Below are 27,856 nucleotides of genomic sequence, written 5' to 3'. Positions count from 1 at the left end.
AAAGATCCCTAAAATAGATAGGATAACATTTATTAAGACAATTCTCTTGCCTAAGCTTCTTTATTTATTTGGGGCTACTCCAGTTGGCATTGGGAGAAAATATTTGAAAAGGATAAAAGTAGCTTGGAATGCCATGATATGGGGGAGAAAAAGGGTGCGGAAGAAACTGGACGATCTGTGTGTACCCCTGGCAAGGGGAGGGTTGGGAGTGCCCAACACTGATAAATATTTGTTGGCCTTCGAGTGTTCCTGGCTAGCTAGATCTGAGTATGACGGTCTGTGTAGTTTTGTCAGTGAGAAGATAGGAGAAGGGATATGGAAAATTTTTTAGATTCTTGAGAGTGGCCTCCTGGAAGGGAGAGATTGGAGGAAGATGGCAATGATAAGAAGACTAAATAGGGTCTGGAAGGCACTTAAAAAAGAACTTAAGAGAACCGGCATGATGGATTTTGCTCCACTGTGGCTTAGTCAGGGGGGTAGTGGACTGGGTGGCTCGGCTGCAGTGAAGGCCTTCACAGACGTAGGAATAAAAACAGCCAAGGAAGTTATGTACAGAAGTGAATTTAAAAGTTGGACTACTTTGAGAGAAGAATATAATATAGATGATAAGTTCTGGTTTGAATATATGAGATGCATAGCTGCTCTCTGTGAGAATTAAAAAAAAAATCGGGGTAACCTTTGTGAATCGGGCCCACTAATAGAGAAACTCAGAAAGGGGTTAATATGTAAGAGGGAGGTAAAAGTGTTATACACATGCTTTATATCAGATTATGAAACGGGTGATAAGGGGAGACTCAAGTGGGAAGAGGAGTTGGGAACTATTGAGCCCACTGTGCCCATAGAGTGATTCAATTTAATATAGTCCACCAGCTGTACTATACTCGATTGTTCCTATGCAATATCAAGAAGTGGAGGGAGGATAAATGCCCCAGATGTGGAGCTAATCGGGCTGGGTTTGCTTATATGATGTGGGCATGTGATCTGTTAAGAACATTTTGGGAAGAGGTTCATAAGATAATCATGGAAAAGGTAGAGTTAAAATTTGACCTGACTCCAGTATTAGCCATTTTAGGAGATGCCTCATCTGTACTAGGTAATAAGAGGAATAGGAGAGTAATTGTTAGACTGTTATTTTATGCTAGGTTAGTGATAGTGAGGAAATGGATGTCATCTGAAACCCCAAATGTGAAATATTGAGAGAATTGTGTTGATAAGTTTGAAAAATGTCAGTAAACTTGTTTTTTCTATGTCCTACTTTGGCAGAGGGAGGGGGGGGGATGTGTTCCATTTTTTTTTTTTGTGTTAGCTGTGGGGCATCCCCGCGGCCCTGGAGATGGAACTTCTCTGGAGTAGTGGGATAGTTTGGGAGGGGTCTGCGTGGGGGGGGCCCGCCCCCGCGGGCGTCCGGGTCTGGGGCGTCTCCCGGGCCTGGTCTGAGCTGGAGATATGGCTTTGGGAGCTTGGCTGATTTAGTCTGTCAAGGAATTTTTTTTTTTTGTGTCCCTAGCCAGGTCTGGAGCGAGTGAACCCTGCAGGTGTGGCTGTTTTGTAAATATGTTGTGCCTTGCTATCTGTGCCGATCATAATAAATGGTTGGACATTTAGTTGGGTTGAAAAGTATTTGTGTGGCACTGGCCAGATGACACTGTGGAGTGCCAGCAATGGAGGAAAATGGAAGTGTGCTTTCCTTGCTGGTGTCACTGCCCTCCTCATACGGGGGGGCGGGACATCAGCGGGGGGAGGGTAGAGTTTGGGTTTACTGCGGGTGGACTGGCTGGACTTGGTGATGGGATTTTTTTTTTCTTTTGTTCTTTCTGTTTTTCTCTATTTATGTATTATTTTAGTTAAGCCGAGTAAGGTTGATCTGGCTGGATCGGTCCGGGGGGCGGGTCTGGGCTGGGGCGGGTGTGGGGGGGTCCCCTTCACGTGGTTAGCGTAGAGGTACATCTTTTGGATGAATTCAGAGGGTGGATCAACGGAGAACACGCAGCTCTTATAGTGCTATCGTCTTTTGTAGGCTATAACACAAAGGGGTTGCGGGGGTGCTCCACAGAGTTTCGAGCAGCTGTAGTTGCATAACATGCTACGAGGAATACTCTCTGGTATACTCTCTGTAAGTTGTTAGGGTGGGTGGGGGTATATATATATATATGGGATATTGAGCGGATCTTTCTTTTATGAATGCGACAATTTTTATGAATGTTATGGGTTTGTTTTTTGTAAAAAAATAAAAATTCTAAAAGTAAAAAAAAAAATATGATAAGTCTAAATTTAGATGTTGACCCATCTCTATGGAGAAAAGTCAAATACCCAGGTATAGGATGGTTTTTAAATATATCTAGAGCTGTAACCTGCAGTATTACCAGTTCGTCACTTATAAATCAAAGACACAGATAAGACAATGTATCATGATTATAAGCCTGGATAAATGGCTAAGTTTTATTATGGTAATCACATTTTATAGACAGAATATGGGCCGGTACTACTCATGCGTAGTGTATTCATAAGAAATGTAAACATTCAACACAGGCAGGGTTTCAAGTCACAAGACACATACATGTCACACTCTGGTAGGCCAGTCCATAAATGGTAGCAGTTTCCTGTACTGCGCAGTCAAACTAGCACAACTAGCACAACTGGCTGATTCTTGGAGTTTTTACAATATCACCATGATAGTTAGATTTGCTGTTCAATGGTTCAACAAAGGGTACTTATTATGTGAGTGTTTTTTATGGCTCTTTTGGTTTCTTGAGTGCTTTAAGGCTATAGAGTTTTTTTGTCATCGGGTATATATTAAGGAGGATGATGTCCTTTAACCCCTTCGGGACCAGGCTAATTTTCGTTTTTGCATTTTTGTTTTTTCCTCCTTGTGCTTAAAAGGCCATAGCACTTGCATTTTTACACCTACAGACCCACATGAGCTCTTATTTTTTGCGTCACTAATTGTACTTTGCAATGACACGCTGAATTTTTGCATAAAGTGTACTACGAAACCAGAAAAAAATTCAGTGTAGTGTAATTGAAAAAAAAACGCATTTCTTTTATTTAGGGGGAATGTGTTTTTACGCCATTCGCCCTGGGGTAAAACTGACTTGTTCCTCAAGTCGTTTCAATTAAAACGATATATAACATGTATAACTTATATTGTATCTGATGGCCTGTAAAAAATTCAAACCATTGTTAACAAATATACGTTCCTTAAAATCGCTCTATTCCCAGGCTTATAACGCTTTTATCCTTTGGTCTATGGGGCTGTTTGAGGTGTCATTTTTTGCGCCATGATGTTTACTTTCTATCGGTACCTTGATTGCGCATATACAACTTTTTGATCGCTTTTTATTACAGTTTGGGCGATTATGCACGCGGCGATAGCAAACATGTTTATTTATTTATTTACTTTTATTTAAAACCTGGGAAAAGGGGGGTGATTCAGACTTTTATTAGGGGAGGGGGCTTTTTACTAATGACAATCCTTTTTTTTTCTTTTATACACATATACTAGAAGCCCCCCTGTTCGACTTCTAGTATATACACCTTGATCTCTCAAAGAGATCTCTGCAGCATAGATATGCTGCAGAGATCCATGAGATAGGCACTCGTTTACTTCTGGCTGCTGCAGCCGGAAGTAAACGAGTGCCCAGCCGGGGACGGCGCCATCTTGGAGCGGTCCAAGGCTGGCTTCAGTTACGGAGATGTTATCCCGGAGGAGCGATCTCCTCCACTAGACACCAGGGATAAGCTGCGTCCGGTAATCGGATGCAGCTGTCATGTTTGACAGCTGCATCTGATTACTGTATTAGCGGGCACGGCGATCTGACTGTCCCCGCTAATACCGGCGTTCCCGGGCTACAAGCAGCACCCGGGACTGCCGCGGTTCAGAGCGGGGTCGCCGCGCCGACCGCTTTGAACGCCCGCACCCGCGAGGACGTACAGTTACGTCCTCGTGCGGGAAAGGGTTAACTGTGACAGAACAGTGGAACCTTCTAAAGGTTGTTGCAATTTGTTGCTGAAAGGGAAGTTACCTTGCATGATTTAGTGTGCATTCGCATGTAACTGGTTGAGGAAGCTAAATAAAATAAGAGGGACACAAAATTGGGGGCACACATACACTGTTCCCTTTAGCATTTGTTCATTTAGCGTTAAATGCACAATTTCTCTGTTACCATATGACTATCATGTGACTCACGTGTCTGATACTCAACTATAGCTTTTAACTTGCACAGTATTGAAAGTTAAGTTTTAACACAGGACAGCATCTTGGGAGTGTTGGATTATCCAATTTTTGCTCTATACTTCTCCTATATTTTTTGATTGTTACTTTGTCTTTACAGGTTACTCAGATAAAAACAATTAAGAAAGAGGATGAACTGATTGAGATCCAATCTGATACAGGCACATGGTACAGACGCTGGATGATTCGGATTCTTAATTTGTCTCAGCAAGTAAGACTTTTTTTATATTAACGTCCCAATATAAAAATAGAATGACAGTACTGTCTTTGGCCCAGTTCTAATGTTCTTATGTCGGCGCTTTCGGCACTGGAAAGAAAAGAATATACAATGGTTTGCAATAAATTAGAATATCAACAAAAAGTTGTTTTTTTTTCAGTAATTTAATTCAAAAAGTGACCTCATATATTCTATAGAGTCATTACATACAGAGTGAACTTTTTCAAGCATTTATTTCTGTTAAAGTTGATGATTATGGATTGCAGCCAAGAAAAACCCAAAAGTCAGTATTTCAGAAAATTAGAATAATTAACCCAAAACACCTGCAGTGGCTTCCTAAGTGTTATAAAAGGTCCCTTAGTCTGTTTGTGTATGCAACACAATCATGGGGAAGACTGCTGACTTGACAGATGTCCAGAAGGCAGTCATTCACACACTCGACAAGGAGGGTAAGCCACAAAAGTTCATTGCTAAAGAAGCTGGCTGTTCTCAGAGTGTTGTATCAAAGCATATTAATGGAAAGTTTAGTGGAAGGAAAAAGCGTGGTAGAAACAGGTGCACAAGCAACCAGAAGAACCGCAGACTTGACAGAATTGTAAAGGAAATACCATTCAAAAATTTGAGAGAGATTCACAAAAAGTGGACTGCTGCTGGAGTCAGTGCTTCAAAAGTCACCACATACAGACGTCTGCAGGACATGGGCTACAAGTGTTGCATTCCATGTGTCAAGCCACTCCTGACCAATAAACAACGCCAGAAGCGTCTTATCTGGGCCAAGGAAAAGTAAAAAACTGGACTGTTGATCAGTGGTCCAAGGTGCTGATTTCAGATGAAAGTAAATTTTGCATTTCATTCACAATCCAAGCTGCTTGAGGTCTAGAGTGAAGTTTCCTCAGTGATGGTTTTGGGAGTCATTTCATAAGTTGGTGTAGGTTCACTGTGTTTCATCAACACCAAAGTCAACGCTGCCGTCTACCAGGAAATTTTAGAGCACTTCATGCTTCCCTGTGCTGAAAAGATTTTTGGAGATGGAAAGGAACTTCCAGCAGGATTTGGCACCGGTCCACACTGCCAAAAGTACCAATACCTGGTTTACTTACCACAGCATCACTGTAACATAGTAACATAGTAATATAGTAAATAAGGTTGAAAGAAGACAAGAGTCCATCAGGTTCAACCTAGGGAAACCCTACTGTGGTGATCCAGGGAAGGCAAAAACCCCCACGAGGCAGACGACAACCACCCCACCACAGGGAGAAAACTCCCCCCGACTCCAATGGCAACCAGAACAATCCCCGGATCAACGTATCACCGGAAATCTAATGCCCGTAACTTGTAATATTATTGTCAGGAACCGGACAGCAAGACAACACAACACAGTGAGCCCTAAGCTCAGCCCCGCCCACTGTCCTCTACCTATTTGCCACAATCCGCCCTAAGATGGCGGCGAGCAACTGGGCGTCAGTCCCTGCACTGGCTAGGTGGGACACAAAGACAAGACAGACAGACAAAACACAATAAAGAATGGTCGACAGTCCGGGTCACAACAATCAGGCAGCAAAAGTACAAAATCACAATCCAAAGGCGAGGTCAATAAACAGGCAATATGGTCAGGGGCAGGCAGCAAGCAGGAATGGTCAGAAATACAAAGCACAGTCAGAATAAACAGAGCAAGAATAGTAACATAGTAACATAGTAAATAAGGTTGAAAGAAGACAAGAGTCCATCAGGTTCAACCTAGGAAAATCCTACTGTGTTGATCCAGGAAGGCGAAAAACCCCTATGGGGCAGAAGACAAACGCCCCACCACAGGGAGAAACTCCCCCCCCCCTCCCCCGACTGCAATGGCAACCAGAACAATCCCCGGATCAACGTATCACCAGAAATCTAATGCCCATAACTTGTAATATTATATTTTTCAAGAAAAGCATCCAGGCCTCCCTTGAACTTATTTACTGAATCAGCCATGACAACATCATGTGGCAGAGAGTTCCACAGTCTTACCGCTCGTACAGTAAAGAACCCGCGTCGATGCTGATGATGAAATCTTCTTTCCTCTAGACGTAGAGGATGCCCCCTTGTCATTGTTACAGACCTAGGAGTAAAAAGACCACTACAAAAATCTCTGTACTGTCCATTCATATATTTGTACATTGTGATCAGATCGCCCCTAAGACGTCTTTTTTCTAGCGTAAATAACCCCAAGCGTGATAACCTGTCCTGGTACTGTAACCCACCCATTCCCTTAATGACCTTTGTTGCCCTCCTCTGCACCCGCTCTAGGTCAGCTGTGTCCTTCTTATATACCGGTGCCCAAAACTGTACACAGTATTCCAAGTGTGGTCGGACCAGTGATTTATAAAGAGGCAAAACTATGTTCTCATCTTTAGCATCTATACCTCTTTTGATGCATCCCATTATTTTATTAGCCTTGGCAGCTGCTGCCTGGCACTGATCACTAAAGTTGAGTTTACTGTCCACCAATACCCCCAGGTCCTTTTCGGAAGTAGTTTTACCCAGTGTTTTATTATTTAGCACATAACTGTACTTATTATTTCTATGGCCCAAATGCATAACCTTACATTTATCCACATTAAACTTCATTTGCCATTTCTCCGCCCAAGCCTCTAGCTTCTCCAAATCCCTCTGTAATATGATATTATCCTCCTCTGTACTGATTACTTTACCCAGTTTAGTATCATCTGCAAAAATGGAGATTCTGCTCTGTAGCCCCTCTACAAGATCATTAATAAAAATATTAAAAAGAAGTGGACCCAACACTGACCCCTGTGGTACCCCACTAGTAACTAAAACCCAATCTGAATATGTTCCATCAATGACCACCCTCTGTTTTCTATCACACAACCAGTTACTTACCCATTTGCATACGTTTTCCCCGAGTCCCAGCATCCTCATTTTGTAGACCAACCTTTCATGCGGCACAGTATCAAATGCCTTTGAAAAGTCCAGATACACAACATCCACAGCCTCCCCCAGGTCCAGTCTATAACTTACCTCTTCATAGAAGCCGATCAGATTAGTCTGACAGGACCGATCCCTCATAAATCCATGCTGGTGCTGAGTCATAAGATTATTTTCATTAAGATACTCCAGTATAGCATCTCTTACAATCCCCTCAAATACTTTACCTACTATAGATGTTAGACTTACGGGCCTGTAGTTTCCAGGATCACTCCTTGACCCCTTCTTGAATATTGGTACCACATTAGCTATGCGCCAGTCCTGTGGAAGAATCCCTGTCGTAATAGAATCTTTAAATAATAGGAATAACGGTCTGTCTAACACAGTATTTAATTCTTGCAAAACTCTAGGATGGATACCTTCTGGGCCCGGTGACTTATGGATTTTAATATTTTTAAGGCGTTTCCCCACTTCTTGTTGTGTTAGGCAGGTGAGATTTATGGGAGGATTAACATTATCCCTAGTCATATCGTCTGTTATGGGATTCTCCTCTGTGAATACAGTAGAGAAGAATGTATTTAGTAGATTGGCCTTTTCCTCTTCCCCCTCCACCATTACACCCAGATTATTTTTGAGGGGACCAACATTTTCGGTTTTAAGTCTTTTGTTATTTATATAGGTGAAGAACATTTTGGGATTTGTTTTACTTTCTTTGGCTATCCTTCTTTCTGTTGCTATTTTTGCTTCTTTTATTTGCGTTTTACACATTCTATTCTTCTGTCTATAGTTGCTCAATGCTTCCCCACTACCTTCTTGTTTTAGTTGTCTGAATGCTTGTTTCTTATCATTTATTGCACCCCTTACAGCTGTAGTTAACCACATTGGATTTCTCTTATTTCTACTACGTTTATTCCCATATGGTATGTGTCGTTCACACGATTTACACAGGATGCTCTTAAATATGTCCCATTTCTCTTGTGTACTTTTATTTCTGAAGGCATTGTCCCAGTCTATGTTCCCAAGGTCCTCTCTTAGTTTTTGGAAATTAGCCTTCCTGAAATTTAATGTTTTTGTAGCCCCTCTGCTAATCATTTTATTGAAGAATAATTGAAAACTTACTATGTTATGGTCACTATTACCTAGGTGACCCCCCACCTCTATTTTTGATATTCTGTCGGGCCTATTGGTTAAGATCAGGTCCAGAAGGGCCCCCCCTCTTGTTGGTTCCTCTACTAGTTGGGAAAGGTAATTATCTTTTACTATTTCCAAAAACACGCTTCCCTTCCTGGAGCTGCAGGTTTCTGCTTTCCAGTTGATATTTGGGTAGTTAAAGTCCCCCATAATAATGACTTCCCCCTGCTTCGCTGCCGCATCTATTTGTCTTATAAGAAGATTTTCTGATTCTTCCACTATACTTGGCGGTTTATAAATCACTCCTATAAGAATTTTATTATTCTTCGTCCCTCCCCTTATTTCTACCCAAAGAGACTCCACATTATCATCACATATATCCTCCCGCAGAATAGGCTTATGGCATGATTTAACATATAGACAGACCCCTCCCCCTTTCTTATTTTTACGGTCATTTCTGAATAGACTATAACCCTGGATATTAACGGCCCAGTCATAGGTCTCATCCAGCCATGTCTCGCTTATCCCCACTATATCATATTTCTCTTCAACCATTATGAGTTCTAATTCCTCAGCTTTATTAGTGAGGCTTCGAGCATTAGTATACATACATTTAATATATTTGTCCATATTCCCTTTCCTTTTATCACTAGTGACTATTCTAACCCCTCCCGCCGCTCCACCCCCAGTTCCATAATCTAGGCCCAGCTCTCCATCTACTCTGTCTTTACTTACTATATTGTAGTTGCCCTCCCCCCCGGTCCCTAGTTTAAACACTCCTCCAACCTCTTAGCCATCTTCTCCCCCAGCACGGCTGCACCCTCCCCATTGAGATGCAGCCCGTCCCTACCGTAGAGCCTGTAACCGACCGAGAAGTCGGCCCAGTTCTCCATGAACCCAAACCCCTCTACCCTACACCAGCTCTTGAGCCACTTATTTACCTCCCTAATCTCCCGCTGTCTCTCAGGTGTGGCTCGTGGTACAGGTAATATTTCGGAAAATATCACCTTGGAGGTCCTAGTTTTAAGCTTCCTGCCTAAGTCCCTGAAATCATTTTTAAGGACCCGCCACCTACCTCTAACTTTATCATTGGTGCCAATGTGCACCATGACTGCTGGGTCATCGCCAGCCCCTCCCAGTAATCTGTCAGCCCGATCCGCGATGTGACGAACTCGAGCGCCAGGAAGGCAACACACTGTTCGACGATCCCGGTCTTTGTGACAGATTGCCCTGTCTGTCCCCCTAATAATTGAGTCCCCCACTACCAGTACCTGCCTGGCCTGCCCTGAACTCCTGTTTCCCACCTTACTGGAGCAGACACCCCCCTGGCTTTCAGAGGCAGTGTCCTGCTGCAGCAATGCCACCCCTGAATCAACATCCCCCTCATCCGCCAATTTGGCAAAACTTGTTGGGGTGTGCCAGATCAGGACTGGCCTCCCTCACACTCTTCCCTCTACCCCTTTTTCTAACTGTGACCCAACTAGCTGCCTCTTCCTCCTGTACCTCCATGCTATCACTCTCTCCCCCATCTACCCCTTGGAGTGCTTGCTCAGTCAGAAGCAGACCCCTTTCCAGTTTGCCAATGCATCTCAATCGTTGCAGCTGCTCATTTAGATCCAGGATCTGGGCTTCCAAACCAGCAACATGCACACATCTCCCACAATGGTATGCACCCTCGATCGGTTGATCAAGGATTGCATACATCGCACAAGATGTACATTGGGCCGCATTGTCAAACATGGCGCTCATTTATATGGGGATATTATGTATAAAGAAAGAAAAAACAAACAAGCAACAAAAGCAAACAATGTGTTCAAAAGCAAATAAACAATTTGTTTTCCTCTAAAACTCCCCGAATCTAAAGTCCCAGAATATTAAAGTCCCACACTTGAGACAAAAACACACTTTAGATCAAAAACTCGCACGCTCCAAAACTCGCTCACAATACAATATAGAAGTACTTAGCTTGCAGAGTTTGTTGCTTCTGGCTCCTGTGTTGCCTGGAATAGCAAATACAGAACCAGGCAGAGACAAGCTCAATATCCGGCAGTGAGAGGCAGGCTGGCAGACACTATATAGGAGACCAGAGGTCCGGTGCAGGAGCTGATTGGACCAGACCCCTAATCTCCTCAGAACACCTGGGGCAAGAGCAACCTGACTGGCAGGGAGAACAGTCTGTCAGACTAGCTAACCAGCATCAGAGTTAACTCCGGAGTGGCCAGGAGTATCTCAGGCAAAGCGGGTGTGGCTGAACACACAGAAGGAAATAGAGCAGTGTTCAGACAAGGTTCAGGTTACTGCTCAAGACATACAAAACACTGAATATCAGCGCCATCTCAGCCGCGCAGCATGAGCTGAGGGGCGCACGGAGTTCATCCCAGGCACATTCATGACAGTACCCCCCCCTTTTATGAGGGGCCACCGGACCCTCACTCAATAAACCAGAAGTAGGCGGAAAATGACCTCTTACCACACAGGTTTGAATATCACTAGCAATATCGCTATCAGTCTCCCACTCGTCAGCGGAGGACTCTGAGTTATAGACAGATGAGGTACAGACAGAGTTATCATCACCACAATTTTCATTTACATCAGGCACAGGTATGGCAGGATTATCAGAAGAACAATTTATGCCAATTTCACCAATTGTTACCTGTGCGCCCAGATGACCTTCCTGGTAGTCATCTGGACGCTGATGATGTTCTGATCGCTGGGGACGGATGGGGCAATGACTGATGTAGTGACCACCGTTCCCGCAGTAAAAGCACAGGCCATTGTCTCTCCGGAATTCTTGTCTGGTCCTGACATTCAATGCTCCCAGCTGCATAGGTTCCTCCTCTGAGACAACAGGGAGGAAAGGTTTTTCAGCAGGAACAGAAGAAGATTTGAATAGGTCAGATTTTGCTTTCGCCCTCTTCCTGTCACGTAGTCTGCGGTCGATACTAATGGCCAAGGCCATGGTCTCTTTAAGGGTTGGAGGATCTGGGTGACCTACCCAGGCATCCTTAATGGCCTCTGCCAATCCTTGCTTAAAGTAAGCCTTCAAAGCTGGTTCACACCAAGCAGTCACCACACAAAATTTTCTAAACTCGGAACAGTATTCCTCTGCTGGTCGTTTACCCTGACGGAGAGAGAATAGGTTATTCTCTGCCAATGCCCTGTCATCAGGTTGAGCATATATAGTACCCAGGGACAAAAAGAATTTCTCCAAGCTATTCCATTCCTCTGCCTCAGGGGGAATTTTGAGAGCCCAAGCCTGGGGATCTCCCTGAAGTAGTGAGACCACAATACCAACCTTCTCCTGCTCAGAAGGGAAGTGATTGATCCGAAAAAACAACATGCAAGCACCCCTAAAAGACTCAAACTTTTCCATATCACCAGAAAATCTATCAGGGAGCAACATGACCGGTTTTCTAGGCCTTTCCACCACTGGGGGCGCTACCACAGCATTATTCTGGTTGACGGACAAAACTTGAACCTGTTTAGCTAGGTCTTCAACCAGGCAAGACAAAGCCTCCATCTTAGCAACCAGGTTAGAATCCATTAACTGGGTCATCTGGTTTGCCAGTTTGACCACCAGGCCTGACACCCCCTCCACCCGGGTAGCCAGATCTTCCACAGCAGCCATGGCACCAGAGGGGGCAGTATATATATTAGGCCGGATATTCTGTCAGGAACCGGACAGCAAGACAACACAACACAGTGAGCCCTAAGCTCAGCCCCGCCCACTGTCCTCTACCTATTTGCCACAATCCGCCCTAAGATGGCGGCGAGCAACTGGGCGTCAGTCCCTGCACTGGCTAGGTGGGACACAAAGACAAGACAGACAGACAAAACACAATAAAGAATGGTCGACAGTCCGGGTCACAACAATCAGGCAGCAAAAGTACAAAATCACAATCCAAAGGCGAGGTCAATAAACAGGCAATATGGTCAGGGGCAGGCAGCAAGCAGGAATGGTCAGAAATACAAAGCACAGTCAGAATAAACAGAGCAAGAATAGCAAATACAGAACCAGGCAGAGACAAGCTCAATATCCGGCAGTGAGAGGCAGGCTGGCAGACACTATATAGGAGACCAGAGGTCCGGTGCAGGAGCTGAATGGACCAGACCCCTAATCTCCTCAGAACACCTGGGGCAAGAGCAACCTGACTGGCAGGGAGAACAGTCTTTCAGACTAGCTAACCAGCATCAGAGTTAACTCCGGAGTGGCCAGGAGTATCAGAGTGTGTTCAGACAAGGTTCAGGTTACTGCTCAAGACATACAAAACACTGAATATCAGCGCCATCTCAGCCGCGCAGCATGAGCTGAGGGGCGCACGGAGTTCATCCCAGGCACATTCATGACAATTATATTGTTCAAGAAAAGCATCCAGACCTCCTTTGAACTTATTTATTGAATCGGCCATGACAACATCATGTGGCAGAGAGTTCCACAGTCTTTCCGCTCGTACAGTAAAGAACCCACGTCGATGCTGATGATAAAATCTTCTTTCCTCTAGACGTAGAGGATGCCCCCTTGTCATGGTTACAGACCTAGGAGTAAAAAGACCACTACAAAGATCTCTGAACTGTCCATTCATATATTTGTACATTGTGATCAGATCGCCCCTAAGACGTCTTTTTTCTAGCGTAAATAACCCCAAGCTTGATAACCTGTCCTGGTACTGTAACCCACCCTGTCCCTTTAATGACCTTTGTTGCCCTCCTCTGCACCCGCTCCAGTTCAGCTGTGTCCTTCTTATATACCAGTGCCCAAAACTGTACACAGTATTCCATGTGTGGTCTGACCAGTTATTTATAAAGAGGCAAAACTATGTTCTCATCTTTAGCATCTATACCTCTTTTGATGCATCCCATTATTGTATTAGCCTTGGCAGCTGCTGCCTGGCACTGATCACTAAAGTTGAGTTTACTGTCCACCAATACCCCCAGGTCCTTTTCGGAAGTAGTTTTACCCAGTGTTTTATTATTTACCACATAACTGTATTTAATATTTCTATGGCCCAAGTGCATAACCTTACATTTATCCACATTAAACTTAATTTGCCATTTCACCGCCCAAGCCTCTAGCTTCTCCAAATCCCTCTGTAATATGATATTATCCCCCTCTGTACTGATTACTTTACCCAGTTTAGTATCATCTGCAAAAATGGAGATTCTGCTCTGTAGCCCCTCAACAAGATCATTAATATAAATATTAAAAAGAAGTGGACCCAATACTGACCCCTGTGGTACCCCACTAGTAACTAAAACCCAATCTGAATATGTTCCATCAATGACCACCCTCTGTTTTCTATCACACAACCAGATACTTACCCATTTGCATACGTTTTCCCCGTTTTCCTTGTGCTTGATTGGTTAGCAAACTCGCCAGACCTTAACCCCATAGAGGCGTTTTGTCAAGAGGAAGATGAAAGAAACCAGAAGACGAGCTGAAGGCCGCTAGCAAAGCAACCTGGGTTCAATAACACCTCTGCAGTGCCATCAGCTGATCGCCTCCATGCCATGCCGCATTGATGCAGTCATTCATGCAAAAGGTGCCCCGACCAAGTATTGAGGGCATTTCCTGTACAGACTTTTCATTTGGTCGACATTTCTGTGTTAAAAACATTTTTTTTTTTAATTTGCTTTTATATAATATTCTAATTTTCAGAAATACTGACTTTAGGGTTTTTCTTGGCTGTAATCTATAATCATTAACTTCAACAGAAATAAACGCTTGAAAAGTTCAGTCTGTATGTAATGACTCTATAGAATATATGAGATCACTTTTTGAATTGAATTACTGGGAAAAAAATAACTTTTTGTTGATATTCTAATTTATTGCAAACCACTGTAGATGCTTTGAGACACAATAAGCTGTTATTCCATGTGTCTTCTAATATATTTCTATTACTTTTTCTGTAGTTAGTGTTACAGTTGCTGTTCTGCTGGATCAAGCATCCCTTGCACTTATTGGCTTTTCACTGATTGATCTTTTCTTTGACCCCTTTTGTTAGGCACTAACCACTGCATACCAAGAACACCATACAACATTTGCCATGTCGGTGATCCAGGGGCGTAGCTAATGTCTCCTGGGCCCTAGTGTGAGAGGTCAACTTGCCTCCCCCTCCTTTCACGACCAAGTGATTCTATTTGTGTATATATATATATATATATATATATATATATATATATATACTAGTATATAGGAAAGAAATATTACAGCCACACCATAACCACTACCATCACCACCATATTGTTACTGACAAAATCCAGTATACTAAGACCAATAAAATACGATGCCAGATTAAAGTAACAAATATTACCACCACATACTGACTAACGCCACTGCTGCTACTGAATAATACCACCACATACTGACTACCACCACCGCTGATAGTGAATACGAGGTCACGAGTCACATAGAGGTATACCCAGCTCCACACAGGTTCTATTCTCCATATATATAACAGTGCAGTTATATCAGGTGACTAACAGGAGATGTCTTCACTGATCAGAGTTCTTCCCTTTTCATCTTCTTCTCCATCTGCCCTGGGCCATTACAACTTCTCCGAGCCACGAATTCACAGAATCTGCCAGACAAATATATTAGGCTCCTAACTCTGGCACCATCCTCATCTCTCTACAAACTTCACATCTGTATTGGCCCCTTTACACCCTCATTTAGTAGGTAGGCTGACTCTATGTGACCCCCTTATAGTATATGCCCCCCCTTTGTAGCCTCCTTATAGATGGTCCCCCCTGTGTATTCCCTATAGTGTATGCCCCCTCTATGTAGCCACCTCATAGATGGCCCATTGTTCAGTCTTCCATATAGACTGCCCCATGTGCATCTACTTGAGAGACCCCCCCTCTGTGTAGTCCCCTTATAGTAGATGACACTCTCTGTACATCCCCTATAGTATATGGCCCTCCTCTCTGTAGCTCCTACTTATAGATGACCCCTCTGTGTAGTTCACTATAGTAGATGCCCCCTCTATGTATGCTTTATTATATACGCCCCCCGTGTAGTCCCCCTAATAGATGGCCACCTATGTTGTTTCCCTTATAGATTACCCGCCCCGTGTTGTCCTCCTTATAGAAGGCTCCCCTGTGATCCCCCTATGTTGCCCCCTTATAGATGCCTCTGTGTTGTCACCTTATAGATGCCCCCCATGTTGTCCCCTTATACATGCCCCCCTATAGATGGCCCTCTATATTGTCCCCCTTATAGATGGCCCCCCTGTGTTGTCCCCCTTAAAAATGCCCCCCCCCATGTTGTCACCTTATAGATGGCTCTCTATGTTGCCCCCCCTTATAGATGTCCCCCTCTACCCCTATGTTGTCCCTTTATCGATTCCCCCAATTTGTCTCCTTATACATGGCCCCCTCTTTCCCTATGTTGTCCCCTTATAGATAGCCCCCCTCCCCTATATTTCACACCTATAGATGGCCCCCTCTCTCTTTATGTTGCTCCCCTCTCGCACTATTTTGCTACCTTACTTTATAGATAGCCCCCTCTCCCCCTATGTTGCCCCCTTATAGATTCCCCCTCTCCACCTATATTGCCTTCCTATAGATGGCCCCCTCTCCCTCTTTGTTGCCCCCCTCTCCGCCTATTTTTCTCCCCCGCCTTATATATGGCCCCCCTTCCCCTATTCCCCCCCTTATAGATTGCCCCCTCTCCCCTATGTTGCCCCCCTTATAGATGGCCCCGTCTCTTAGATGACCCCCCTCTCCCCCTATGTTGCCCCCCTTATAAATGGCCCCCACTTTCCCCTTTATAGATGGCCCCTTCTCCCCCTATGTTCCCCCCTCTCCCCCCCCCCCCATAGATAGTCCCCCTCTCTCCTCTGTGCAAAGCAGATAAAAAAACAACAACACACAACTCACCTAACAACCCACTCCCCCGTCGAGCCTCTCTTCTCCTGCTGGCGCTCTGTCTGGTCCCCGGCTGATGTGCGGCTGCTGGGGGTGTCCCATCCTATCCTCTATCAGAGAACTCCCTGTGCGTCCGGGCTGGGACTTCTGGAACAGGGAGCGTCTCTAACAAGTGCTCCCTGTACCGAAAGTCACAGTGAGTTCACTGATGCGTGCGCTGCTGGGGAATAAGATGGGACACCCTCCGGCAGCTGCGCATCAGCCGGGGGCCAGATAGAGCCAGACTCTTGTGACCAGAAGCAAAAAAATCACAAGAGTGATTTATGGGGGGGAGTGCGGTGGCAAGGAGGGGAGCCTCGCGGGCCACCCTTCGTGCCACTGCGACCCTGGTCACTATACCACTGCAGTGATCTTAGACCCATTCCTCTAGCTATCACAATTTGGCCCTTCTTAATGTTAGGGCCCCATTAGATGGTCATATCACTAATGTAAGCAAGCACCACTCTGATAGATCATCACTTGCTTACTGAGCCTCTTACACAGCTTGTTAATAGTGCAGCAAGGGCTGCATGGACATTGTTAGTGATGTGCGTGCAGGCCTTGCATTAAAAGTGTAAAATAATAAAGTTTATACATACTTGTCCACACTTCTGGTGTTTTCCTTGCCTCTGCCTTCTACCCGTAGCCAGCGCTGGGTAGGTCTCTGAAGTGACAGGCTGCTCAGCAAATCACTGGCTACGGTAGTCCTGTCTTGGCCAGGGGACCGGGCAGAAGGAAGAAGAACACCGGGAGTGCAGAGTAGCATGTATAAAGTTTATTACGTTTTCTTTGCAGTCATTGCATTCAGCTGCCATCTGCACATCACTATTAGGGCCCAATAGCCAATGATTTTTAGGCTGGAATAAACTATAATGATCAACTGATGATTGTTTTATCAGCTGATCGTTGTCTTCATTACATGGCTCGATAATCTGCCCTTACTCAGAACCTCACGCATGCCCTTTTTTCTGCTTCCAACATATCAACTTAAAGAAGAATTTGTTCACCCCTTTACAGATACCATTGTGGTAAAATATAAATTTTTATGACCTTCACCTGTCAGAGGTTTTAATTTTGTGGCTGACTGATGCATTTATGTAAACTTTTTACATTTTTCTTTTTTTGTATATTTCTATTGCATTTATTTTTAGAAAATGTACTGATGTGATATTTTTATGCTTTCAGGTTTGGGCTAATTTCCATGAATGCTTTGCCCCAGAATACAGACGCATCACCCTGATGATGATGGCAGTTTGGTTCACCATGTCTTTTAGGTAGGTTTAATTTGTAAGATATATTATTGCAGTGTGGGAAGGCTTGGTTACATTTCTTCTTCTTTTTGTTGCTTTTAGAGAGTGATGCCTTGGTTTCCTAGTAAGGATAGTTATTTTTACTTACGGCCTCCATGCTTCATCTGGAGTGTCCCAGAACCCGATTTACCTCTCCTGTTGTATATGCATATGTGTAGGGTAGCAATGTCTATATTTATTTCAGGTCTAAAAGGTTTAAATCTGTGAATGAAGGATGTTAAACTGCATTTTACTGTGTTCTATTCCTCTATAGCAAGCACATGCTGAAGTATGTAATAGGTTAACTGTGTATGTGATCAAGTGCACGTTTTCTTTTCTGCCACCTGTTTGAGAAAGTGTCTGTCAGGCCATCCCACAGTAAAGAGCAACTAGCCAAAGTATCTTTCCTAATTGTCTGGCTTATCAGGGCCCGGACTTAGGCTACTACTATACACTACTATTACACTACAACTATATACTGTAAATAAACAATATAAATAAATAAAATCTTTGCATAGGTTCCTTGGCTCCTTCCCAGGACTTAGGGATCTCTTAAAAAAGGGAAACTTTGTACCCACTTCAGCCACTTGTACACGACACGTAACGCCCTCTGACAAATTCAACACAGTCGTGGACTGTAACATTGATGGGTCTGCCTTGTGCCAATATACTGTAACTCATCCCTTTACATGTTGGATCGCCATATTCATGCAGAACTGCAATTTTCAGGCTACCCATTGGTAGATGATGCATTATATCAGGCAATTTGTATTAATGTTTGAGGTAGATACTTTGTTGGTCAGCCACAACGATTGTGCTATAAATGACATAATCTCCCTGCCTTACGTCATGGAGACTGCATTAAGGAACATCATACGGTCTACCATGGGAACCTGAGCCCTGAGAGGTGTATGAAATGGACGCACACAAACACGGGTAGAATATACAAACTCTTATCACAAGTTGCCCTAGGTGGGATTTCAATCCAGGATCCTAGTGCTGCAAGGCTACAGTTATAACCACTGAGCCAACATCATAAAACAATCAACTAACTGGCAATTGCCTGTGTCTCTTTAAGAAAAGTCCCCATAAAAGCATTTGCTCACCATAAGTATTCCAAGTAATGTTCCCCCTGCCCTGCCAACCCCCCCCCCCCCCCCCCCCCCCCCAAAAAAAAAGAATGGTAATCCACAAGGAAATACACATAGGGGGACATTTACTAAGTCTGGCACGTTTTACGCCAGGATTACAAATGTCCCCGCAGCACCGGAGCTCTGAGGATTTATAAGTGCATGGAGCCCGAGCTGGCGTAGGTTTCACCAGCATTTTTCTGCCTGAAAAAAAGATAAATGCGGCGCTTACAAAGGGCACACCTCCTTTGTGTGCTGCCGCAACCCCTGTGCCAGGAAATGCTCTATGTGCCACATGATAAATTTTCCCCATAGTCTATTAGCATTTTTTTTTTTAATACTTCATATTTCCTGCCCATGAGCTAGAACAATTAGACCATTTGCAACACAGGCATATATTGTATTATCCACAGCAGGTCAATGCATCCAGAAAGTACACCATGCTACCCAAACCCTAAAAACAGTATTATCCAGTCACAAATCACCATGACTATGTTTTTCAAACAGGACATTTCCCTTCTTGTTACTATAGTCGCTGCCATTTGTGACAAGGAATAGTAGCAGTCATATCTCATTTGTAAGGACGTGCATGGTGACTGACTGATAAATGTTCTTGGAATTTTTACAATATCACCATGAAAGTTATAAGTTGCACAACAGTTCAACAAAGGGTATTTTTTGTATGAGTTTTAACACCTCTTGTGGTTTCTTGAGTGGGATAAGGCTAGAGAATTGTTTCGTCACAGGGGGGTATATATCAAGGATGTCCTTTAAATGGGATACAAAAACCTTTTGAAGCAACTACCAGCAGCAATTTGTTGCTGGAAGGCAGGTTACCTTTTGTAATTTACTGTGCATTCACCTGTGAATAGTTAAGGGAGCAAAATAAGTTATGTGTATGTCATGGATGTAAACTAATTGGGGAGGAAGTATGAGAATTCAGTTCAGTAATGAAACCTAATTTCTTTAATGCAGTAGGAGTGAGGTGTGAGCACTGATTAGGTGAAGTGCAGTCAGTTATCTAATGAAACCCAACTTGTATAACACAGTAGGAGTGGAGTGCGAGCACTGATTATTTAAAGCACACTCAGTTCAGTAATGAAACCAATTTTTTTTTTTTAAAACAGTAGGAGTTGAGTACAACCACTCATTATGTAAATGAAACGCCTGGAGTAGTGGATCCACTGGACCGGCACCAGCGATGGCACAAACCTCACCAGGGAGCGGAGTCTAAGGGGCCGCTGGTTTTCACCAGAGCCCGCCGCAAGGCGGGATGGACTTGCTGCGGCAGGCGACCCCCAGGTCGCTACCCCTGGCTTGGTTGCTGGTGACGGCAGGCGAGGCGTGGCAGGAGCAGTAGGCAGGAGATGGTGCTGCAGAGGTCAGTGGACGTAACCGCAGGTGACAGGCTATACACAGGAGCAATGGTGATGCAGGGGAACAGGAACCAGGAACAAGGACTAGGGACAAGGTGGCGGATAGGAATCAGGAACAGGGACTAGGAACCAGGTAACGGACGGGAATCAGGAACAACAGGGAGCTGGGCCAAACGCTATGGGAAGCATGTAGAGGCTCCAACACCTGTAGTGGGGCAGGGCTGGAATAAATAGGGAGTGATTGGTGCAACTGGCCAATTAGGTGCGGACTGGCCCTTTAAATCTGAGACAGCCGGCGCGCGCGCGCCCAAGGAGGCGGGGACGCGCGCGCCGGCCGGCACAGACGGAGGCAGGAGCGGGACCAGGTAAGGCGCCCCCCGGGGCCGAACATGTAGCAGCGCCGGGTCCCTGCACCGGGACCCCGGCAGCTGCATGAGATGGAGGGAGGTCGCGGCGGCGGCCCGGAGCACGGGATGCCGCCGCGGCCGTGACAGTAAATCACACACTCAGTTCACTAATGAAACCCAACTTGTATAATACAGTAGGAGTGGAGTGCGAGCACTGATTATGTAAAGTGCACATTCAGTTCAGTAATAAAATCTAATTTGTTTAACACAGTAGGGGTAGAGTGCGACCACTGCTTAAAGTGACTCTGTACCCACAATCTGACCCCCCCAAACCACCTGTACCTTTGGATAGCTGCTTTTAATCCAAGATCTGTCCTGGGGTCCGTTTGGCAGGTGATGCAGTTATTGTCCTAAAAAACAACTTTTAAACTTGCAGCCCAGTGCCCAGCGGCCGGGGCTTAGCGTATCTGTGCCCTAACTTTGCACCACCCCTCCGTCCCACCCTCTTCATCATTAGGAATGCCACTGTCCTGTCTGAACATTGCACAGGTGCCTTAATGATCCAGCCCATGTTCAGTATTCACACAGCTGATGAATAGGAGACAAACTGCCTGGAACATTCCTAATGATGAGGAGGGCGGGGAGGATGGACAGTGAGGTTGTGGCAGCCTAATGCATAGACATTCTAGGCCACGGCCGTTTAAAGTTACAAGCAGTTTGGGGGGGGGGGCAGATTTTGAGTACAGAGTCGCTTTAAGTAAGGCACACACACACACACACACACACACACACACACACACATGAAATCAAATTTGTTTAACAGTAGGAGTGGAGTGCAACAACTGATTATGTAAGGCACACACTCCATTCACTAATCCCAGTAAATTACAGTGCCCAGTGAGTGAATAATATGCACTGTGTCTTTACTTGTCCCAGTTAATTCCTATAGGCACCCAGTTTCTTTTATTTCTTTTATTTCTTTCTTTTATTTGGGGGAACTGTGTTTTTACGCCATTCACCCTGGGGTAAAACTGACTTGTTATGCATGTTCCACAAGTCGTTACGATTAAAACGATATATAACATGTATAACTTATATTGTATCTGATGGCCTATAAAAAATTCAAACCATTCTTAACAAATATACATTCCTTAAAATCGCTCCATTCCCAGGCTTATAGCGCTTTTATCCTTTAGTCTATGGGGCTGTGTCAGGTGTCATTTTTTGCGCCATGATGTGTTCTTTCTATCGATACCTTGATTGCGCATATACGACTTTTTGATCGCTTTTTATTACATTTTTTCTGGATTTGATGCGACCAAAAATGGGCAATTTTGCACTTTGGGATTTTTTTGCGCTGACGCCATTTACCGTACGAGATCAGGAATGTGATTAATTAATAGTTCGGGCGATTATGCACGCGGCGATACCAGACATGTTTATTTATTTATTTATTTATTTGTTTACTTTTATTTAAAACCTGGGAAAAGGGGGGTGATTCAGACTTTTATTAGGGGAGGGGGCTTTTTACTATAAACAACACTTTTTTTTTTTTTTTTTTTTTACACATATACTAGAAGCCCCCCTAGGGGACTTCTAGTATATATACTTTGATCTCTCATTGAGATCTCTGCAGCATAGATATGCTGCAGAGATCCATGAGATAGGCACTCGTTTACTTCCGGCTGCTGCAGCCGGAAGTAAACGAGTGCCGAGACGGGGACGGCGCCATCTTAGACGAGTCCCCGGCCGGCATCAGTAACGGAGATCGCTCCTCCTGGAACAACGTCCCGGAGGAGCGATCTCCCCCACTAGACCCCAGGGAAATGTTGCCTCCGGTAATCGGAGGCAGCTGTCAACTTTGACAGCTGCCACCGATGAGCTAATTAGCGGGCACGGCGATCAGACCGTGCCCGCTAATAGCGGCGGTGCCGGGCTACACGCGGCACCCGGGACCGCAGCGCTTCAAAGCGGGGCCACGCGGCGACTTTTATCCTTTGCGTCCTGCGGCCGCTTCCTGGTGTGAGCTGCCACACGAGATGTGACTAGAGATGAGTGAACCGGTTCGGCCGGTATGGGATCCGGTTCAGATTTTTCCAAAAATCTGAGTCCGATCCATTCTAGAAAGCAGGAAGTGTTTCGGGCGGGAAAAGGGCTTTCCAATGATGCCCGGGACACATCCAATCAGCAGGGATCTTGCACTAGGCAACCCCCTGTGTGACGTCTGCATTGCTTTAAGAGAAGCGGTCACATGACTGCACCACGCTGTCTGCACAGAGAGAGGAAGGAGGTTGTTACTGGCTGCAGTGCACACAGCTCGTGATTATAAAAAGGCTGCTGCTGTTGTGTACTACAGACTACTGAGAAGATATTGTAGGTAAGGAATGATTAGGAAAGCAGAGAGGAGAAACATCTAGTGATTGAGAGAGAAAAATAGAGGGGGGCGTGTCCTGCTGCGCACGGAGCTGGCTGTGTGTTAACTCAGCTCCTGCCTATATCAGCCCGAAACCGGCACTAACCGGCATCCCGACCAGCGAAATTGCCCACATCGATTCATCTTACCCCACTGCACTTGTCCGGTATGGCGGGGAAGGGAAAAAATAAGAAGAAGAGGGTCCTCACAGTGCCGATCTTCTCTCCAGCAGCGGCGGAGGTTATCCAAAATGGCGCCGACCTGCTTCCCTCTGCCTCAGGAGCGTCTCCTTCGAGCATGTCTCCTGCTCAGCCTGTACAGCCCGCAGAACACCGGAGAGAGGAGGTAAGCAGACACCCGACCTCACCAGAGCCATTACTGTCCCTCCCGCTCTCCTCCTCTCCCAGCGTGAGCTCCACAGCTGAACGCAGCATGCAGGAAAACAACATGGCGGCTGCCACAGACCATGGAGTTTGTTCCCCTTCACAAACTGCGTGCCTCCTGGATCTGGATACACCCTCACTTCCCCCTACTCCTATGTCTTGGAAGACACCCTGCCAGACCCGTACATATGCTCCCTCACCAGCTTCCATAGCAAGTGAATCAGCCAGGTCTTCCTATGAGGACGCTCCCCTGACAGCACGTGTAATGCAAACCATGATGGATGATTTGAAAAAATCCATTCATACTGATTTTATGGCTGTATGCACTAATATCCAAAAAGAGGTTACAGGCATTGGAGAACGTACCTCACATATTGAAAATAAAATGGCTGAACTTACATCTGCTCACAATGACCTAGCAGATGTCACTAATAACATGGAGGAGGAAATTGAAACCCTAAAAATAAAACTGGCCGACATGGAAGATCGGTCCAGAAGGAACAATCTCCGCCTGAGAGGTATTCCTGAGTCAGTCAAACCTGAATGCCTTGCAGAATTTGCTACTGACTTCTTCACAGCGCTACTGCCGGCGGCAACCAATTCTGACCTCCTAATAGACAGAATCCATAGGCTACCCAAGCCCAAAAGCCTGCCTGCCGACATCCCCAGAGATGTGATCTTAAGAGTTCACTTTTTTCATATAAAGGAAAGGATTATGGAGGCAATCAGGAAGAAACCTTCTCTACCGGAACGCTTCCAATCACTCTCCATTTTTGCCGACCTCTCAGCGGCCACGATGGCCCGTCGTCGCGCCTTTGCCCCTAGCACAAGAGCACTGAGAGAGCATAACATCCCCTACCGCTGGGGATTCCCAGTGAAATTGATAATTTCCAAAAACGGGGCTAAAATTCTTGCTAATTCTCCTAACGAAGCTGTTCACTTATGCATGAAATGGAATCTCATCTCCGACTCCTCCTCCACCCCGGCTGACAAGAAATCCTCTCCTCGCCATCTGGAGCAAGAATGGTCTACCGTGGGCCCTAGCAAAAATCGGAAACGACACTAAGCTCAGTTTTGCATCTGCTGGTATACCTTGGGTTATTACCCCCTGTCTGTGGCTGTTAGGGACATGACGTTTACGAGCTTTACCTCGTTCCCCCATGGACAGATTGGTAATCTGGTTATTTACATCCTTTTGTTGTGTTTTTAGGATTGGACATCCTATGCATTTCGTACCTGTGGTACATTGGTTTTGTTCTTTGTTTAATATGTTTTGTCTACCTTTATCTCGCAAGGTGCTCTGTGAAGCTCAATTGGTTCTCTTATGTGTGAATTCTACTGGAGATTATTTTATCTTTATGCGGCCTTACCCAATCTTTCTTTTATTGTACAATGGTACTTAAATTCCTCTCTCTTAATGTGAAAGGACTAAACTCTCCTTATAAGCGCTCTTTATTATGGAAAGAGGCTAATTCTCAACATGCAGACATTCTGTATATACAAGAATCCCACTTAAACACAGAAGATATTGGCCGCCTGAAGCATAAAAAATATCCTGTAATCATTTTTGCACCAGCGTTTAGAAAAAAGGGAGGTGTTATCATAGCTATAAGGGATACAATAGCTTTTTCGACATCTCATACTAGCATCGATCCTGATGGGCGTTTCATAATCTTAAACTGCTTACTCAACAATATGCCCTATACTCTAGTGAATGCCTATGCACCAAACAAAAAACAACATTCATTCCTGTTGAGACTCCTCTCTAAGGTAAATGCGACCAAGCAAGGTCGAGTCATTCTGGGAGGGGACTTCAATAAAACACTTTGGCCCTCTATGGATTCCTCCAATCTCTCCTTTTCCTCAGAACCATCCCCCTTTACTAAATCCCTTCTTACACATAGATATTACGATATTTGGCGGCTGCAACACGCGTCTGACCGCGACTATACCTTCTTTTCTCACACCCACCGCACATATTCTAGGATAGACTTTTTTCTAGTGGACCACACCTCTATCTCCTCTGTTACCTCTTCTGACATTGGTACCATACTGTGGTCAGACCATGCACCAATTTCAATAACGGTAAAAGAAAACTTTATCCCATCTTCTGACTCAGTATGGAGACTAAATAACTTTATATTACACCACCCCCAGTACCATCCTTCTATCAATTCCTCCCTCTCTGATTATTTCTCCCTTAACGATAATAACTCTGTAACTGACTTTACATTATGGTGCGCCCACAAAGCTACCATTAGAGGGCAGTTTATCAAACAGGCCTCATATGACAAACGCCATAGAACAGAACAACAAACCGCCCTACAAGAACAACTAACTGTCCTTCATAGAAAGAACAAAACACGATACGATCCCACTGTCGCTGAGGAGATTTCACAACTCACACAAAGCCTTCATAAACTTATGGCCCATAAATATGATTATGCCTTACGCAGAATGAAGCTTAATTACTATTGGCATGGCAACAGGCCTTCTGCCCTATTAGCTAAATGTTTAAATAATCAATCAGCAAAATCCCGTATCCCTTTCCTATTGAATAAACAGCAAATCAAAATAATGGACCCTAAAGGAATAGCTAACACGTTAGCAGAATACTATGACTCCCTATATAACTTAGCTTTAGACCCATCTACTCCCCAACCCACCCAACCTAACATAGATAATTTCCTTGATAAACTCTCCCTCCCCTCCCTCACCTCAGAGCAACAACAATCACTATCCCTCCCTATATCCGACAAGGAGGTTTTGGCAATTATACGTACACTCAAGCCCAATAAATCCCCGGGCCCTGATGGGCTAACGAATGAATACTACAAATTCCATAAGGACATCCTAACGCCCTACTTAGTAAGAGTTTACAACCTCATCATGTCCTCAGGTTCACCCCCCAGTGAAATGTTAAAAGCCCTCATTGTCACGTTGCCCAAGCCGGGCAAATCCCCGGATATCCCGGCTAATTTTAGGCCAATCTCGCTCCTCAACTCCGACCTAAAAATCTTTGCCAAACTTCTTTCATCTAGATTAATGGATATGGTCCCCCAAGTAATACAGGGCGACCAGGTGGGATTTGTGAAGGGACGCCAAACAGTGGATAGCACGCGTAGAATGATAAATATAATACATGAAGCGGAGCGCCGGCGAACGCCTTCTCTGCTCCTTACCCTGGATGCAGAGAAGGCGTTCGATCGAGTCCACTGGGGATATTTAAGATCTGTCCTCCAAAAATTTGGATTGCAGGGCCCCTTCCTACAGGCCATCATGGCTCTCTACTCTAGCCCATCTGCACAAGTATATACCTCAGGGACACTGTCCTATTCTTTCAATATAACTAATGGGACAAGACAGGGGTGTCCCCTATCCCCTACCATATTTGCCCTTGCCATAGAACCCCTCGCGCAGACATTTAGAACGTCCTTGGGTATAAAAGGGATTACAATAGGCGATCAGGAGCACCGAATCGGTCTCTTCGCCGATGACATTATACTTTGCTTGTCCTCCCCGCTTAAATCACTACAACAGACCTCATCTATACTACAAGATTACAGTGCAATAAGCTATTACAAAGTCAATTCTTCCAAATCCTTGATTCTAGATCTTGGGGTACCCACCGACCTTAAGTCCCGCCTGAAACGCCTTTACCCTTACCAGTGGTCTGAAGGAGCAATTCCCTACCTAGGCATTACACTCACTAGCCCCCTTGCTAACTTAGTCACAAAAAATCTCAACCTTCTTATCTCCGAGCTATCCAAAGACATTAATAGATTCTCCAAACTCCCCGTATCCTGGGTTGGAAGAATCTCCTCCGTTAAAATGGTATTATTACCCAAAATCCTCTACTACCTTAGAAATCTTCCGGTTATAATTCCCAATTACCTATTACAACGTTTGCAAAAGACGATTACCAGGTTTGTTTGGCTGGGGCAGAGAGTGCGAGTTTCAGGAAGAGTTCTCTGTATGCCCCTTCAAGAAGGAGGCCTAGGATGTCCTGATATCAAGCTCTATTACTATGCGAACATAATCGACCAAACCAGGTACTGGTGGTCAAATAACACCACAAAACAATGGGTACAAATGGAGGCTCTAACTATCCCAGGAGGAGACCTTCAGTCCCTACTCGGTGCTAATAGACTCCTCCCATATATAAAGAAAGGCCTACCCCCAACCATAACTGCGGCTCTAAAAATCTGGAACAATCCCCTTGTTTCTAGTATTCTGCTCCCTACACACTTTCTCTCCTTCCCTTTAGGGATACTGCACTTCCTTATTCCAGACTCCAATTATGGAGCCTGGATTCGGAAGGGTATAATTCTCATGGGTGATTTATATGAGGACCAAGAACTTAAATCATTTGCCTCTTTGTCCCTCCAATACGGAATATCCAACAAAGACTTTTACAAGTACTTACAATTACGCCACTGCACACAACAGCTTAACCTACCTGCCTCTAAAACTGCAAAACAACTGTATGAATCATTTTATACTAATCCATTG

General features: G+C 44.7%; 1 protein-coding gene across 4 annotated transcripts in view; it reads left to right on the top strand.

Annotated features, from left to right (window-relative positions):
* SV2A (synaptic vesicle glycoprotein 2A) overlaps positions 1-27,856 on the top strand; it is a 620,870-nt gene that overhangs the window by 305,671 nt on the left and 287,343 nt on the right. For all 4 annotated transcript variants that reach the window (XM_069950896.1, XM_069950897.1, XM_069950898.1 and 1 more), the window contains 2 exons: positions 4,332-4,442; positions 17,592-17,680. In XM_069950896.1, coding sequence (XP_069806997.1) covers positions 4,332-4,442; positions 17,592-17,680 — 200 coding nt within the window. The remainder of the gene's footprint in view (positions 1-4,331; positions 4,443-17,591; positions 17,681-27,856) is intronic.

This window comes from Dendropsophus ebraccatus, chromosome 13 (genome assembly GCF_027789765.1).
Source record: "Dendropsophus ebraccatus isolate aDenEbr1 chromosome 13, aDenEbr1.pat, whole genome shotgun sequence".
Taxonomy (NCBI): Eukaryota; Metazoa; Chordata; class Amphibia; order Anura; family Hylidae; genus Dendropsophus; species Dendropsophus ebraccatus.
Note: the sequence above shows the minus strand (reverse complement) of the source record. Positions and strands in the feature narration are given on the sequence as shown.